Here is a 14023-nt window from a genome sequence, read left to right as displayed (position 1 = left end):
TCTTAGCCAGATTACTTGCAGAATTTACAGACTCTTGGTAAGAACAAGAGCCGCTGTTTTGCTGTGGAAAACTCATCCCAGATTTTACAGAAAACGGGTGAGAAGCAGGGAAGGTGCAGCCAGGATGTACCAGAGACGGAAGCTGGGGCCTCCAGAGGCGTTGCCAGCGTCTGTGTGTGTGCTATTAGCAGGTGGAAGGGTTTGCAACATTTTAAATGGATGAACCAGGTCTTTAAACTATCTTTAGGTTAGTAATATCAAATCTCCCAGATACACTATCAAATGTATTTTTTTTCATTCAGGTATTTTTGCAGTGTTGAAGGAAAAGTGCAAACGAATTCATAAAGCTTTACAAGGGTAAGTTTGACGTATTTTCAACGAATGTAAAGTTTATCTGCACCACATTTAAATGACTCATGACAAATTTGAATGGTTTTGGAGTGCATTTAATAAGCCTCGGTCAGTCTGACTGAATTCCAAATAAGAAACCAAAAACTCAGATCACTCAAATTGGTCTGCGTGCATGTAACCAGAGTGTCCATTTTGTCATCGTTTTAAAGAATCACAACTTATTTTTCTAAAAATGTTACAAGCTCACTAGTGAAATATTACAGCAGTACAGAAGGTAAAGATGGAAATAACACAACGTGCTACCCCCAGAAATAACCAGCATAGATGCTGGAGAATCTCTCCACATCTGTACGGATAAAAGGATGTAATTAGATGACAGTGAGTTCATACTGTCCATGTTGCTTTTTAGAAAATTACCAAGTTTTATTTTAAATGACTTCAAGAAAAAGAAACGAGTGAAATCGAAGTGAACCTTATGAGTGTTCTGGTTTTTGGTTTGGTTTCGTTTCGTTTCGTTTTAACTGCGTAAGAGTAGTTCTTTTAGGTTCCTCTTGAGAAGGAAACTGTTGGTGACGTCTTCAGGCAGATTTCTGGTCTTACAGCAAATGATCTCGCCTTACCCACTTCATTTTGCCTTTCCAAGGTGAAACCTGCCTTTTCAGTCACGGAAGACCTGTTTTCTCTTGCCAGATACAGAAACTAGAAACTTTTCTAAAAGAAAAGGACAGTTGATAAATAAGTAGGTCACAGATGTTCCAGATAAAGTTAAAGGCAGAAGTAATTAAAGTCTGAGTCTGACTTCACGATCGTGATGAAAGTTCTTACATGATTTATGGTAGAGAGAGATTATGGTTGTTTCCAGTTACATTGGTTTATGAAATATTAATAGACCAGCACAGCACACTGGAGACACTATAAATTCAGTAACATCTGCCTCAGATGCCTTCTATTCTGTCTAGCAGTATTAGTATGTTTAAGTCCAATTCTCTACTTTTCCCAGTTCTTTCACACCTTTTTTTCTCTCCAGAATCCCTCACCCCGTCTCTCTCCACCCCCCCTTAGCTGACAGCCTGCTTGGTGCTGTCACTTGGGAACGCCCTCATTTTCCTAACAAACCTGTACGCCTGCGGTATCGGAACCAGTTGTCCCTTGTGTCTCAGCCAAAGAGATGTTCCTCCATCCATCACAGCTCTGCTTCCTGAAGGACCGACTGCCCTTGGGTGTCCCCTCTTCTTTCTCTCCCGTCTCTCCCCTTTCCTGAGTCATTTGATTCGCACTCGGGGACACTCTGTCCTCTCTTGCCTTGAATCCCGCTTTCGCGTGACCCCACACTCCCCTCTGGCAGGTGGCCAATGCTCTGCCTCTCTTCGTGGCCAGTCTTTCCGGCGCTGTTTGTGCCCTCGCCGCTCGCGCACGCGTGGGGCGCCCGCAGTCCCGCCTCCGCTCCCGCGCGAGCAGACGCGCCGCGGAGGCCGCGTGCCGGCCTCTCAGGGCCCGTGTTGCCGAGCGCGGTGGCTCCCGGCGCAGCGGCCGCCCTCCCTGGGTTCCCTCGCACCGCACTTCCGGTGCTTCTCCGGCCTCTTTGAATTGCTTCACCTTGGCTCCTCCGAAGGCTTTCTCTTACCATCCCTCTCGCTAGAGCTTAGTCCCTGCGCCTCCTTCCTCTCTTACCTTCTTGGAGAATTGCCGTCTTCCGCACCTGGAGTTACAGATCGTTTCGTGACACCCGTGTGTAGGCACCTCAAAGAATGGTTTTCTCCAGTCGCTCCCTCTTTGGGCTCCCGGTGTCCCATCCTGTGGCTTCCTCCCCAGCCCCTCGTACCAGACGCGCAGGAGAGGAGTGGCTGCGGGTTGTGCAAGGGCCAAGGGGGAGCAGGAACAGGACACTGAGGCGGCCTCTGTGGCAGGAGCGGGGAGGTGGGGGCGTCCATCCAGGCCGGGGCCTTTGGATTTGCTGTAGTCTGGGATCAGCTCTCTTGTAGCTGTATTATTCCTCCTATTTTTATTTTTGTCATTTTCTTTTCTTTTTTTAAATGGAAGTACTGGGGATTGAACCCAGGACCTCATGCATTCTAAAGCATGAGCTCTGCCACTGAGCTGTCCCCTCCCCTCTGCCTTGTCCTGTCATTTTCATTTTTATGATACTCTTTCCAGGACTTTGCCTAGCACAATTTTTTAAGTTCAATTTTGTTTGTTTTTTACTCATATTTTATTTTCTTTTATTGGTTTCTAACTTATTTTTCTACTTTCTTGTTTCATTGAATTACGCTTTTGCTATTTTTCAAGACCTTTACATTTAGGTTATTGGTTTTATTATTTTCCAGTAAATACCTTAAAGGTAAACATTTTCAAGGGCAGTATTTTCAATGTTGAGTTCTACATAAATTTTTTTTGGTCTCCTCTAACCTGTGATTTGCCTCTGCCATCTCGGAGGCTGCATTTAGGAGAGGAAATCAGCAGTCTGTGCTAGTTTGCCTCCTTGCTGGAGTCTCGAAGCTTCCCTAAATCCTGACAGGTAGTTGTTGCTGTCCATGCTCTCCCGGCACTGTAAGCACGTGCTGGAGACCACGGCTGAACTGTTGACTGTACGTCTCCAAGACCCAGACCAGTGCCTAGTAATTACAAATTTGGTAAAATAATATGGTAAATAATATGTTCTCCAAAATTTTGTTTAAAGAATAATAGGCTTTGAAACACGGCTCCTGTGTGTCTGAACTCGAGTTATGATTCTGTGTCCACGTGGTTTTAGTTAAACTTTAATCTGGCATTCAGCATCCAGGGAGCCAGAAAAGGGACATTTTGTTTCATCCCTTCTCCCACCAGCTTGCTCCGCCCATGCGAGGTGAGCCCAGGTGTCAAATAACAAGCTGGATTAGGCTGCAGGTGCCTTGTATGTATCAAGGGAAATCCATTTAATTCAAGTGAAATGCTACTTGAAAAGTTTTAAGTCCATGTTTTAAGTTCTCCCCGGGAGTACATGACCTAAAACAGCTGATACTTCTCTGTGTACAAGTTCAGCACATTCAGGATTCACCCAGGAAATGGGTTGGAAAGCATATTTTTTAGTCTCTACATGAGTAAAACAACTAATCTATGTAAGGTTCCCCTACATGCCAGACGCCCTAGATTCTAAGCTTCCGTGACTCAGACCTGCAGCCTGGTTCTTTGAGAGATCCTAGCACGACGTATTGCATTGAAAGAAAAGAGACACACACAGTCAGTGATGTTCAGGGACAGCCTGGGAGGCAGGCGAGCGTAGCTTCCCCACCGCCCCTGGTGCCTGTCCCACAGCTGCCACACGGTAAAGCGTGCTGAGTCGAAACACGTCTGAGGGATGGGACATGCTACCAAGTGCCTTTTGTGCTCGCTTCATGCTAAGGGAAGAGCAGGTCTTTCTGGGTAAAGCAGGCTAAATGAAAGCAGTCTGAGATGTTTAGCCCAAGGAAGGTGGCTGTATTCAGTATCTTGCAGTAACCTTTAATGAAAAACAATATGAAAACAAATATATGTATGTGTATGTATGATGGGGACATTGTGCTGGGCACCAGACATTGACACATTGTAACCGACTGTACTTCAATATAAAAAATAAATGAAATAAAGTAAGATAAGATAAAAATAAATAAATAAACAAACAAACAATTTAGTCCAATATCAAATAGACATTTCTGTCCTAGGAGATAGGTCCAAAAATCCAGCCATATTTTTATTATAGGATAAAAATGGACTTTAAATGAACCTGCTTAAATAACATGGCCTGTATTTCTCATGACGTCTGTAATAAACATTTGAAAATACAGGATTTCACCCCCAAGGAAATCTCTCCCCCTCCCTAAGAAAGGAGAAAATAATAATTTAAGTAAAAGTGAAAATTTAACATGCAAAGAAGAATGCAGCTTCACAATCAAAATATATTACTGGTGGTCATGATATAAAATTTTAATGTCAGAAATCATCCCTGTAATTCCATGAATGACAAGATGCAAACCAAAGATTTCGATAATTAGCAAGGAAGCAGCCATATCAATTAGAATAAGTCCTTGAAGGAAGCAGAGTCAGTAACAGAAAACGGTGGTGCAGAGGCTTGCCTAAAATGGGTGATGAGGGAGGCCCCCGGGCAGTGACCCTGGGGCTGGGAGCACACGTGGAGCAGTCGAAAAACGGGAGAGAGTGGATGAGGAGAGGAGGCGACGGGGCCACGGCGCAGGGTCCAGTGGGCCTGCGAGGGACCGTGTGAGGAGGGACCACCCCAGCCAAGCTGGGTGAGGCCCGCGGACCTCCTGCGGGGAGGCTGGGGACGACGGGAAACGGGAGCCCTCATGTCCACTGGCTCGTGGCACCAAGCTCCCAGAAGCAGCCCCGCAGGGGCCTGGACTCGGAAGCGCTGCGCAGAGCAGGCATGTTTCCCTGGCTGCTTCCGACTTGGACTTCCACCACGTGCTGGTTCCCACTGAAGCCCCGAGTTCCTGTTACGTTCATTCATGCAGGCTTTATTTTAAAATCATTTACATGCGAGAAGTCTGGGCTGGGCTGGACTTAGGCTTGTGCGCGTGTCCCCCATTCCAGCATCCCTGGATTGAAGGTGGTGGGGGAGTCCATCTCGCCAGCATTTCACCTCCAGCTGGAAGAGAGCACTGGGTCTCGAGAAGAAGATGTTAAGCTACTTCAGGAAATTGTCGACCAAGTAAGTATCCAGTCACTCCTGTGAATCGCCTCAGATCCTTCTGCCCTGAACCCAGGCGGTTTTTAATGTCAGTTTTAAGAACCGTCTCTTTGCCCCAGGAGATAGGAAAACAGAAGTTGCTGGTCGCCCCTCTGGCGACATGGAGCTGTTCTAATGCCCAGCCTCCCCGGCATGTGTCCCTGCCCCGGGCACACCTCTGCTGGCCGGCTGCAGATTATCCCATTGGGTCAGTTGTCAGCTCACACTGAAGCTATGTTCTGTGCCACACCTCGCTTCCACTCTGAATAATCAGTCTTCCAGAAAACCCCCTTGCTCACCACGTACAGAGCCAGGCTTCTGTACGTGCAGGCGGGACAGTGTTGTGTGCGGCAGTCACACACAGCACTGGACAGCTGACTGCCTGGGGCTGAACCCTCAGCCTAGCTCGGAACAGGTCACAATACTCTTGTCACCAGAAAAGAAGAAAGAAAAGCCACTTCGTTACCATGCCTGCCTTGGGAGGCTGATTTAAGTGTCTTTACCTTCTGAAAGTCACTTTACTACTAACTGTACCTTAGTTATTAACTAAGAAACGCGTCACTGGGGATGGTCACTTGGCCTTTTCAGCTGCGCTCCCCCAGGTCCTCTGCCCTCACTCTCCCCCTTGTGAGGGGCTGTCAGGTGGCCCTGCAGCACGGGGCACGCGTGCCCGCCTCGTGCTTGAATCTGACATACACGCCGTTTGTATGTGAGAATGAACACAGGCTTCATTCTGCTTCCTTGTCCTGATGATTCTTTCTGGAGGCCCCTGCCCCAAGTGCGTGCTGCCAGGGGTCAGGGTGACAGTGATAGTGCTGCCTTCGCCAGGCTGCGGCGCAGCAAGGTCAGGCACTTGGCCCCTCCGCGTGGAGACGGGGGTGCGAAGCCAGCCTCTGCCTTCACGGCTCGCTCCACCATCCTGTGTCCTGCGGTGTGCGAGCCACGTCACCTGCAGCGGTCTGTTCATGGAGAGCCGCTCGCAGCTGTGGCCTTCTGGAGCCAGCTGTCTTACAATAAAAAATAAAGCCAACCCAGAATCTGAGATTCCTAACTGAGGAAACGTGTCGGGTCCCGAGTGATCAGGCCGGAGTGACTCTGGCCTCTTGCTGAGTGTCACAGGTGTCCCCTCAGGTACAGCTTTGCGGACACGAAAAGAGACAGATTCTTAAAGGGCAAGGCGCCCCACAGACCTCCTTTACTGCCTCGATGTTTTTGTGATTCCGCTTCAGTGTGAACAGATACAAGACGAAGCATAGCGTCCTTGTCATTAGGGCTCTTACACAATGTGATACCAAGGCAGATTTATAAGTTAAATACAAGCCCAGCGGACAGGCCTAGTAAAAGACGCATGACACGTGTTCGCATGGCAGCTGCGTTTGTTTTCTGAACTGAGCTGCCGGGTGGTGTGGCCAGTGCCGACCGCGGCAGAGCGTGCCCCCCAGTGTCCGTGGTGACACCCTCGGCCCCCCCCGGCGGCCCCTCTGGTCTGCACACCCCTCGTGTCTCAGGCTGCCGGGGCGCCGGCTGCGCGTCAGCTCCCCTCCTGCTCTCCTCTCCCTGGGGAGCAGCAGTGCGCCCTTCCTGCTGCTCTGCTCCGGGGGAGACCGAGCAGGGGCCGTGCAAGGAAGGGGCCGGAGCCTGCGCTTCCAGGATTGGCCTCAGGACGAAAGGGGAGAGTGGGAGAGTCTGTGTGGTGGCTCACGGTCCCAAAAAGATGTCTCTGGGCCGCGCTCGGGACCGGCTGCCTTCGGGAAGTCATCTTGGGAGTCGGATGAGGGGGACGTCTCGGGGTGGGAACAGGACACTCCCCGAGTAAGAAGGGAGAACAGAGGCCTCACAGGTTCCTTGCATCGTCACAGCTTCCATCTTAGAGGCTTTCTGTCCTGTTCCTCTTTGCTTTTTCTTTTCAGTACTTGAAAGAGAAAAAAAGAATGGTGGTCCCGTTGCTCTTGTTTAATTTAAGCTTTGTAGGACTGAGAGGTTTTGCCAAGTGTTTGTTGAGTTGCTTTATAAAACAACTGTCTTCACAAACTGAGCTATGGTTTCTGTTTCCTGGCTGCCAAGACTAGAAACAGCCCGTCCAGACGTTTTCAGAAGGAATTAGCTTCTCCAGGGACACTTCCAGAGTCTACAGTCAGCAAAAGCCATTGCCTGGTGGTGGTTCCCACCTTTTCCTGCCATGCGGCTTCCAGAGTGGCCCCTCTTCGGGCAAATGCCTGCACTGCCATACACTGGGTTTTGGGGGTTTTTGGGTTTTTTAGTACCATTCACATACCATGAAGTTCACTCTTTTAGAGTCTCCACCTGAGTGGTTTTAGTAATCCTCCCAAGGAGTCTACAGTCTAATTCCAAACCATTTCACACCCCAAAGAAATTTCCATAAACCATCCCCTTGGTCTAACTTGATGCCTTCTCTGTTTTGATAGTGAATGTTTTTAACTTTTTAAAAACGTTGACAAGTGGCTCATATATGGGAAAGCTGAGCAAAAGTGCCACCAGACTCTTCTGTGCCTGGTAGCAGCAGGCCCAGGTGCAGCCCCCGGGAGTCAGATGCCCTGCAGATGCCTGACATGGGAGCAGTTTCTCTCTGAAACGATTCCTCTGGCGTTAGACGTCCGGCTCTGGGTTAGCCTGCAGGCTTGGCTGGTGCTGCTCCCCCTTGTCCTGACTCTGCTTTGCCTAAGAGGGTAACCACTCGTTACCCATGACTGTGTAAGTCAGATTGAAAGGCCAGCATCGCGGTGCACCAGCCATATCTCAGGGGGCCCGAGGGCCACTCGGGTCCCGGCTGCCGTGCTGGACAGCGCAGGGTGAACACCTCCGCCACGCAGAAAGTTCTAGAGGACAGTGCTGCTCGAGATGATCTTGCTGCATTTTGTTCTGCCTTCCGGCAGTTACGACTGGACAAGTGAGTTAAAGCTACCACTGAGGGTAGCACCTCAGCGTCCCTTCCCGTTGTAACTGCCGGCGTCTGCAGCGCGGGGTGTGAGCACATTCCTTTTCTTCTTCCAGTGCATGGACAGAGGCGTCGCGCTAACTCAGGCGCGCTACTTGGAGAAAGAAGAGAAGCACCTCCCGCCTCCGAGGTTGGTTAAAATGCGACCTGAGTTGCTGTTTTCTGCTTTCAAGTCTGTATGAAATATATTACGTTTTGAAATTTTGTTGGAAAACTATCACAGGGGAAGGAAGAATGTGTATCATTAAAAGGTAGAGAAACCTGTTTCTGGGCTTAAACTGGGCGTTTTCCAGTTTGAACTGAAAAGCCCCTCAGGACTGCGTACCCCGCCGGTTAACTTAAGGAAGAGCTGAGATGCCCCGCAACGAGCTGGGACAGCCCAGGCTCCCCTCGGCCAGGCCCCGCGGCTGCGCTGCGCTGCAGAGCCGTGCCAGCCGTCCGCTCCACGCGGGCGGCCCCGCGTCCTGCGGGAGGCACGGTGTCCCAGCCCAGGCACTGTGCGGTCTTCATCTGGCAAAGGCTTGTTAAACACCCGAGGAAAAGCAAAGTGATGGTGGAGGAAATCTAGGGAGCTTCAGGCCCCCCTCTGGGAGACGGTGCCTCAACGCATGATTCAGCATTGGTGTTCGGGGCAGCCCAAGTGGTAGAGCGCATGCTTAGCACGCACGAGGTCTGGGGTTCAGTCCCCAGTCCCTCCTCTAAAAATAAATAAAACTAATTACCTCTCCCCTCCAACAAAAATAGATAGACAGACAGACAGATGGATAAATAGATAATAAAATTGGTGTTTACTCAACAGAACTTTCTCATTCGGCCCCAAAGCACTTACGGTGTAGTCGAAGGAGGTAGACACCCAGAGCGTGAGTGTTCAGGGTCGCGACACAGGGCCGGGAGGTCCCGGAGGAGGAGGGTGTGGTTAGTTCTGGCCCAGGAGGGACTCAGGCTTCCGGCAGCAGGCGATGCTTGAGCTGAGCATGGAAAATCGCGTGGGTCCAACAAGCCAAGCTGGGTGGGCAGTCGGGACCTCCAGCAGGGTCTCCAGTGGCGTGGAGACCTCTGGGTGCATCTGGGGGGCCTGGAGCACAGGTGCGAGCACCATGGAGACGGAGTCCGGGGGAGGCCAGGGAAGACCCAGGGGAGCACACAGAGTCGGAGGCAGTGCTGTGCAGGCGTGGACCACCAGGCTGGGGCCTGGAAGAGCGCTCTGGCAACAGCTCGGATGTGCCCTAAAGATCCTGCTCCCTCAGCTCTGATTGCATCCACCCGAAGTTGTGTCCTGTGTTTCACAGGGACAGGGGCCGCCCTCGTTTTGTGCCCTCGGGACTCCACGCCCAGGAGTGACTGTGTGTCCAGTGGACAGTGCGGATGTTTGCAGAGGGGAGTGAGGGGGGCAGAGGCAGCATTGCCCTGTCAAGCTGGTGCTTCTTGTCTTCAGTTTCCAAAAAAAACTTGAAAGTTTCTGCCTTGCATCACAGTATTGCAGAACTTCCGTGTGACTTACTGAATTCAGTGGTGAACGGCCGTGCCCTCGTTAACTTGAGAAACGCTGAACCCCTGCGTTGGGCCTGGCACCGCTTGCAGCGGTGGATTATTTAAAGGGCAGAGTTCCCTGCCGTCCCCGGGCAGAGCCCTGCTGCAGGTGACTTTGATGAGCTCGCTGGCAGTCCAGGCGGGGAACAGCAGGCTCGGGCAGTGGCCAGGTGGCACGTGCTGTGGGCTCACGGGACAGCAGGTCCCCGCCACAAGAGCCGGGCCGTCCCGTAGCGGTGAGAGGGCGGCGGGGACAGGGGGCCGCGTAACAGCAGAGCTCGATTCGCAACAGCACGTAGTGAACTGGCCCTTGATACAGACTCTCATTTGACAATACTTTTGTGTGTGTCCCTTATCCCCTCTCAGCATTAGGGTTGTTGTCACGGTGGAACAGACAGAAGAGGAGCTGGAGAAAGCCGCGGCCACCATCAGTGAGGTGGCCCAGAGCGTGCTGCTTTAGTCCGCGCCCGGGGCCTGGCGGCCGCTCGCCACGCGACACGCAGACCGGCCCCGAGGTCCCTGCGGAGCGAGCCGGAAGGGGGCCTGCGGGCGCTGGACGGGGTGTCGCTAGACGGCGTGGGTGCCAGCTCGTGGTAGGACCCCGAGAAGGGTGCTGGTTACTTTTTAAAAGAAAACACATCTAAAAGCCCAAGAACTGATTTTTTTTTTTTTAAGAGGAAAACTGATGACAGCACACAGCTGAGGTTTAAATTGTGCACTTAGTACTGTTTAAATGGTTTACTAGCACTAGCATTTTATATTCTTGCTTTTGTTGTCATTGTTTAAGAAGCGGAGCATCAGTTAATCTTCTTCCCCTTCTAATAGCAAAGACAGTGCAAGCACCCCGTAATACTTCACAGAACCGTGTCCACGACGCGAAGGCTTACAGGCGCTGCAGCGTATGTGAAACAAAGTGTGTTCTTTTGTTTCAAGGTCTAATTCAGCCACACCTCGTTCAGTCCTCGTCTTGTGAAGCTCAGTGGTGGCTAATATATAAAGGAACACTTTTTGTGTGATTATTATAGACTTTCATTATAATATATTTGACTCCTGGAATTTTTATATGCACTAAATACTGATGTTACACCGTTTGTAGCAGTGAGTCCTAGCACCCTGACCGGAGGACAGTTGTTTTACTTTCTAAGTGAGCAATAATGTAAATCAAATACTACTTTATTTTAATATAATGACCTTTACATTTATTATGTGTTGACTTCTAATCTGTTTTTGGAAGAGGGTTATTGTAATGATCCCAAAACAGAAACCGTGTCCTTGATAGTTCAGAAGATCTTGAACGTACTGTTTTTTTGTATAGTGGGTTTGCTTAGAGGCACACAACTACAGGCTTTTTCTAAGCTAAGGAAAAACAAGACCTTTATTTCTTTTCAGCTTATGAAACTCCAGATATCTAAAAAAGATGTGAAAGCACTAAAAATAAAATTTTTAAGCTGTGCTTTAGCTGTTTTTTCGTTAGCAAACCAGGTTAGGTGGTAGAAATGTGTGTGACACGTGCCACGAGACAGCAGACAAATGTCATACTGGTATTCCTTCTGTTATTAAAGGTAAAGAAATAAAATTGTAAAGAAAAAGAAAAAGTCATTTTTATAATCTATGTTCATATTAACAAATGGTCTTCACCATCTTTTTAAATAACGTATATTTTTTAATGTTTAGTTTCTATTTTGCTTGAGGTATTTTGTACGTATGTGCCTTGTGATTGCTGCTGCTTTAAAGAATCCAGTACTCTTTGGGGGATGGATCTGTTTTGTTTTTTAATGAAATAAACCTACATTCCTGATAATCAGTCTATTTGCACATGCAGTGTGTTCAACAGAAGAGTCTTGATTTTAAATTCTGTAGACCTAGGGTAGTACTGTGTTGGAGGGAGGTGTTGTTCAGAAAATACTAATTTAATTCCTTAGTGCCTTTCTTCTTTGTATAGTATCTGAATTCCTTGGTTCCCACTGATTTAAGCCATGGCCACTTCCGACTGTAAAAATACTAGACCTATTATTTTTATAAGCAGATAAGGGTTGTAACTTTTCAGATACTTTTATAATTCTTCCTGAGTCAAAATCGCAGTATCTAGATGTTTATTGCTACTTTTCAAAAATGACTGGAAGTTCCTGGAAAAGATGGAGCAACACATATCATTTAACATCAGTCCTTGAAACACATCATCCACATGAACCAGAAGTAAAGACTTTGTAGTCACTCTACAGTTTTAACCCAATCCAGTAATATACACCATAAAAAATATCTACTAGAAACCAATGAATTTGTATAAAGCAAGCAAAATGTTGAGAAACAACAATCATCTCAGATCTGAAGCAGGTGACAAGTTTCTGTTCTAGAAGGGTTCTGAAATGCTCCATCAGTGATGCAGTGTTCAGGGAGGCAGTGGCCCGGGAAGCAGCGTGGAAACCATTTGGAGCCTGTTTCCACTCAGCAGTGGCTCCCCGGGAGGCAAGAAGCCACACGACTGCTCCCTTTCTGTTGTCTGCAGGAGGTTCCAGCTCAGGACAAGTGGGGCTTTGAGGCAGGTTAGGACAGGTGGGCCATGGGCCCAAATATAAAGCCAAAACTTGTAGGAGAAAATATTTCAAATCTTTGGGTAGGCAAACATATATATATACCAAAAGCATAAGCCATAAAAGAAGAAATTGATAAATTAAGCATCATTAAAATATTTTGCTCATCGAAAGACACCATGAAAGACATGAAAAGCCACAGGCTGTGAGAAGATATTTGCCAATCGTACATAATAAAAAATGTGTATTTGTATATATAAAGAACACAACTCAAAAATAAAAATCAAAAAACGTAACTTAAAAATGGTGAAAGACAACATTTTGCTGAGATACTCAGATGTCTAAACCCATGGAAACATTTCATCGTCATTAATCATCAGAGAAATGCAAATTAAAACTACAAAGAGATACCATTACACACCCACTAGAATGACTGTAATCAAACAGCTAATACCAAATAATTGGCGAGATCTGGAAAAACTGGAAACCTCGTATGTTGCTGGTGGGAAGCTAAAATGGTACAACTACTTCGGGAAACAGTTTGGCAATTTCTTAACAAGTTAGTATGAATTTGCCATATGGGCCAGCAGTCCACTCCCAAGAAATAAAAACATACGTTCATGCAAAAAACTTGAACAGAAGTATTCATAGCATTATTCGTGATAGCCAAAAACAAATCATTCCAAATGTCTGCCAGTGGATGAATGAGTAAACAAAATGTGGCAGATTCATACAATGGAATACAATTCAGCAATAAAAAGGAACTACTGACACATGTTACAATATAGATGAATCTCAAAAAGAAAAAATTTTGGTAAATGAAGAAACCAGATGAAAATGACCATGTATTATGTGATTCCATATATAGTCAATGTCCAGTAAAAGCGAATCTAGAAAGGAAATAGGTTAGTGGTTGCCTGCAGCTGGGGACAAGAATGGGACGGACGGAAGGAGGCCAGCACAGGGCACCTTTCTGGGTGATGGAGATGTTTGAAACAGGATTGGGGTGATGGTTGCACAACTCAACATACTGAAAACCATTGAATCCAGTATGAATCTTGTCTAATGAACACAGCTACTGATGAGCTAGCTTTCTTTCAGTCATTACAGCAGAGAATTTCTTAATCTGTGTTGTCCGTGATGAACGTTTGCCAAGTCTATGATGTGGACGAGGTGGCGCTCTCAGCAGCAGAGGACAGGATGCCACAACTGAGAGCAGGAGGCAGCTCCAGGCAAATCCGGAAACACCCGGGACTGGTCTTGGCTCATCAGCCCAATAGCCGTGGGTCCCTGGACAAGACCCCACCTCTCACTGAACAAGTTCCTACCCGTGAAACAAAAGTTTGGGCTCAAGGACTATATTTGAAGTATCTTGAATCCTCCTGCTCTCCTAGTGTTTCCCAGGCCAACCTGGAAAGTTCTCATGGGCTCCAGACAGATTTCCATCACTGAGAAAGAACTATCCGTGCACACCTTTCCCAAGGGAAGCGTGTGAAGGCCCTTTTCTCTCTCACGCTATATTGATGAAAGTGCGCAAGCAAGAAAGCTTCAGATACTGGGTTCCATACCCCTGACTTTTTAAAAAAATTTTATCTTACAATCTGTTTTTTTAATTTTTTTTTCCCACTGGAGGTACTGGGGATTGAACCCAGGACCTCCTGCATGCTAAACATGCGCTCTACCACTGAGCTATTTCCCTCCCCACCCCCAACTATTTATTGCTACTTATTTGCAGGGTGTCTCTGTCCCCCAGAACCCCATGCCATCCCTCCCTTGCACAGTGACTTCCAAGAACTTTCCTTGAGGCATTCTCTCTGCTGCACATCACCATGGGGCCCCTTTGTCCTCCCCACCTCGTTTATTCCACAGACCCTGTGACATCTGAGGAGGCCACTGAGGGATCCACGCACAGCCTAGAGGAAGCCACAGAGTTAGGGCACCTAGCAAGGACCA

General features: G+C 48.0%; 1 protein-coding gene across 1 annotated transcript in view; it reads left to right on the top strand.

Moving 5' to 3' along the window:
• The window catches only part of SPTLC1 (serine palmitoyltransferase long chain base subunit 1), a 46594-nt gene extending 35254 nt beyond the window's left edge, over positions 1–11340 (top strand). Inside the window, exons 12-15 of the mRNA XM_010986586.3 lie at positions 303–357; positions 4918–5035; positions 8066–8139; positions 9906–11340. Coding sequence (XP_010984888.1) covers positions 303–357; positions 4918–5035; positions 8066–8139; positions 9906–9999 — 341 coding nt within the window. The 3' untranslated portion in view covers positions 10000–11340. The remainder of the gene's footprint in view (positions 1–302; positions 358–4917; positions 5036–8065; positions 8140–9905) is intronic.
• The last annotated feature ends 2683 nt before the right edge of the window (positions 11341–14023 follow it).

The sequence above is a fragment of the Camelus dromedarius genome, chromosome 36 (assembly GCF_036321535.1).
Source record: "Camelus dromedarius isolate mCamDro1 chromosome 36, mCamDro1.pat, whole genome shotgun sequence".
NCBI classification, from domain to species: Eukaryota; Metazoa; Chordata; class Mammalia; order Artiodactyla; family Camelidae; genus Camelus; species Camelus dromedarius.
The sequence above is the reverse complement of the archived record's forward strand: the minus strand, read 5'-3'. Positions and strand labels throughout refer to the sequence as shown.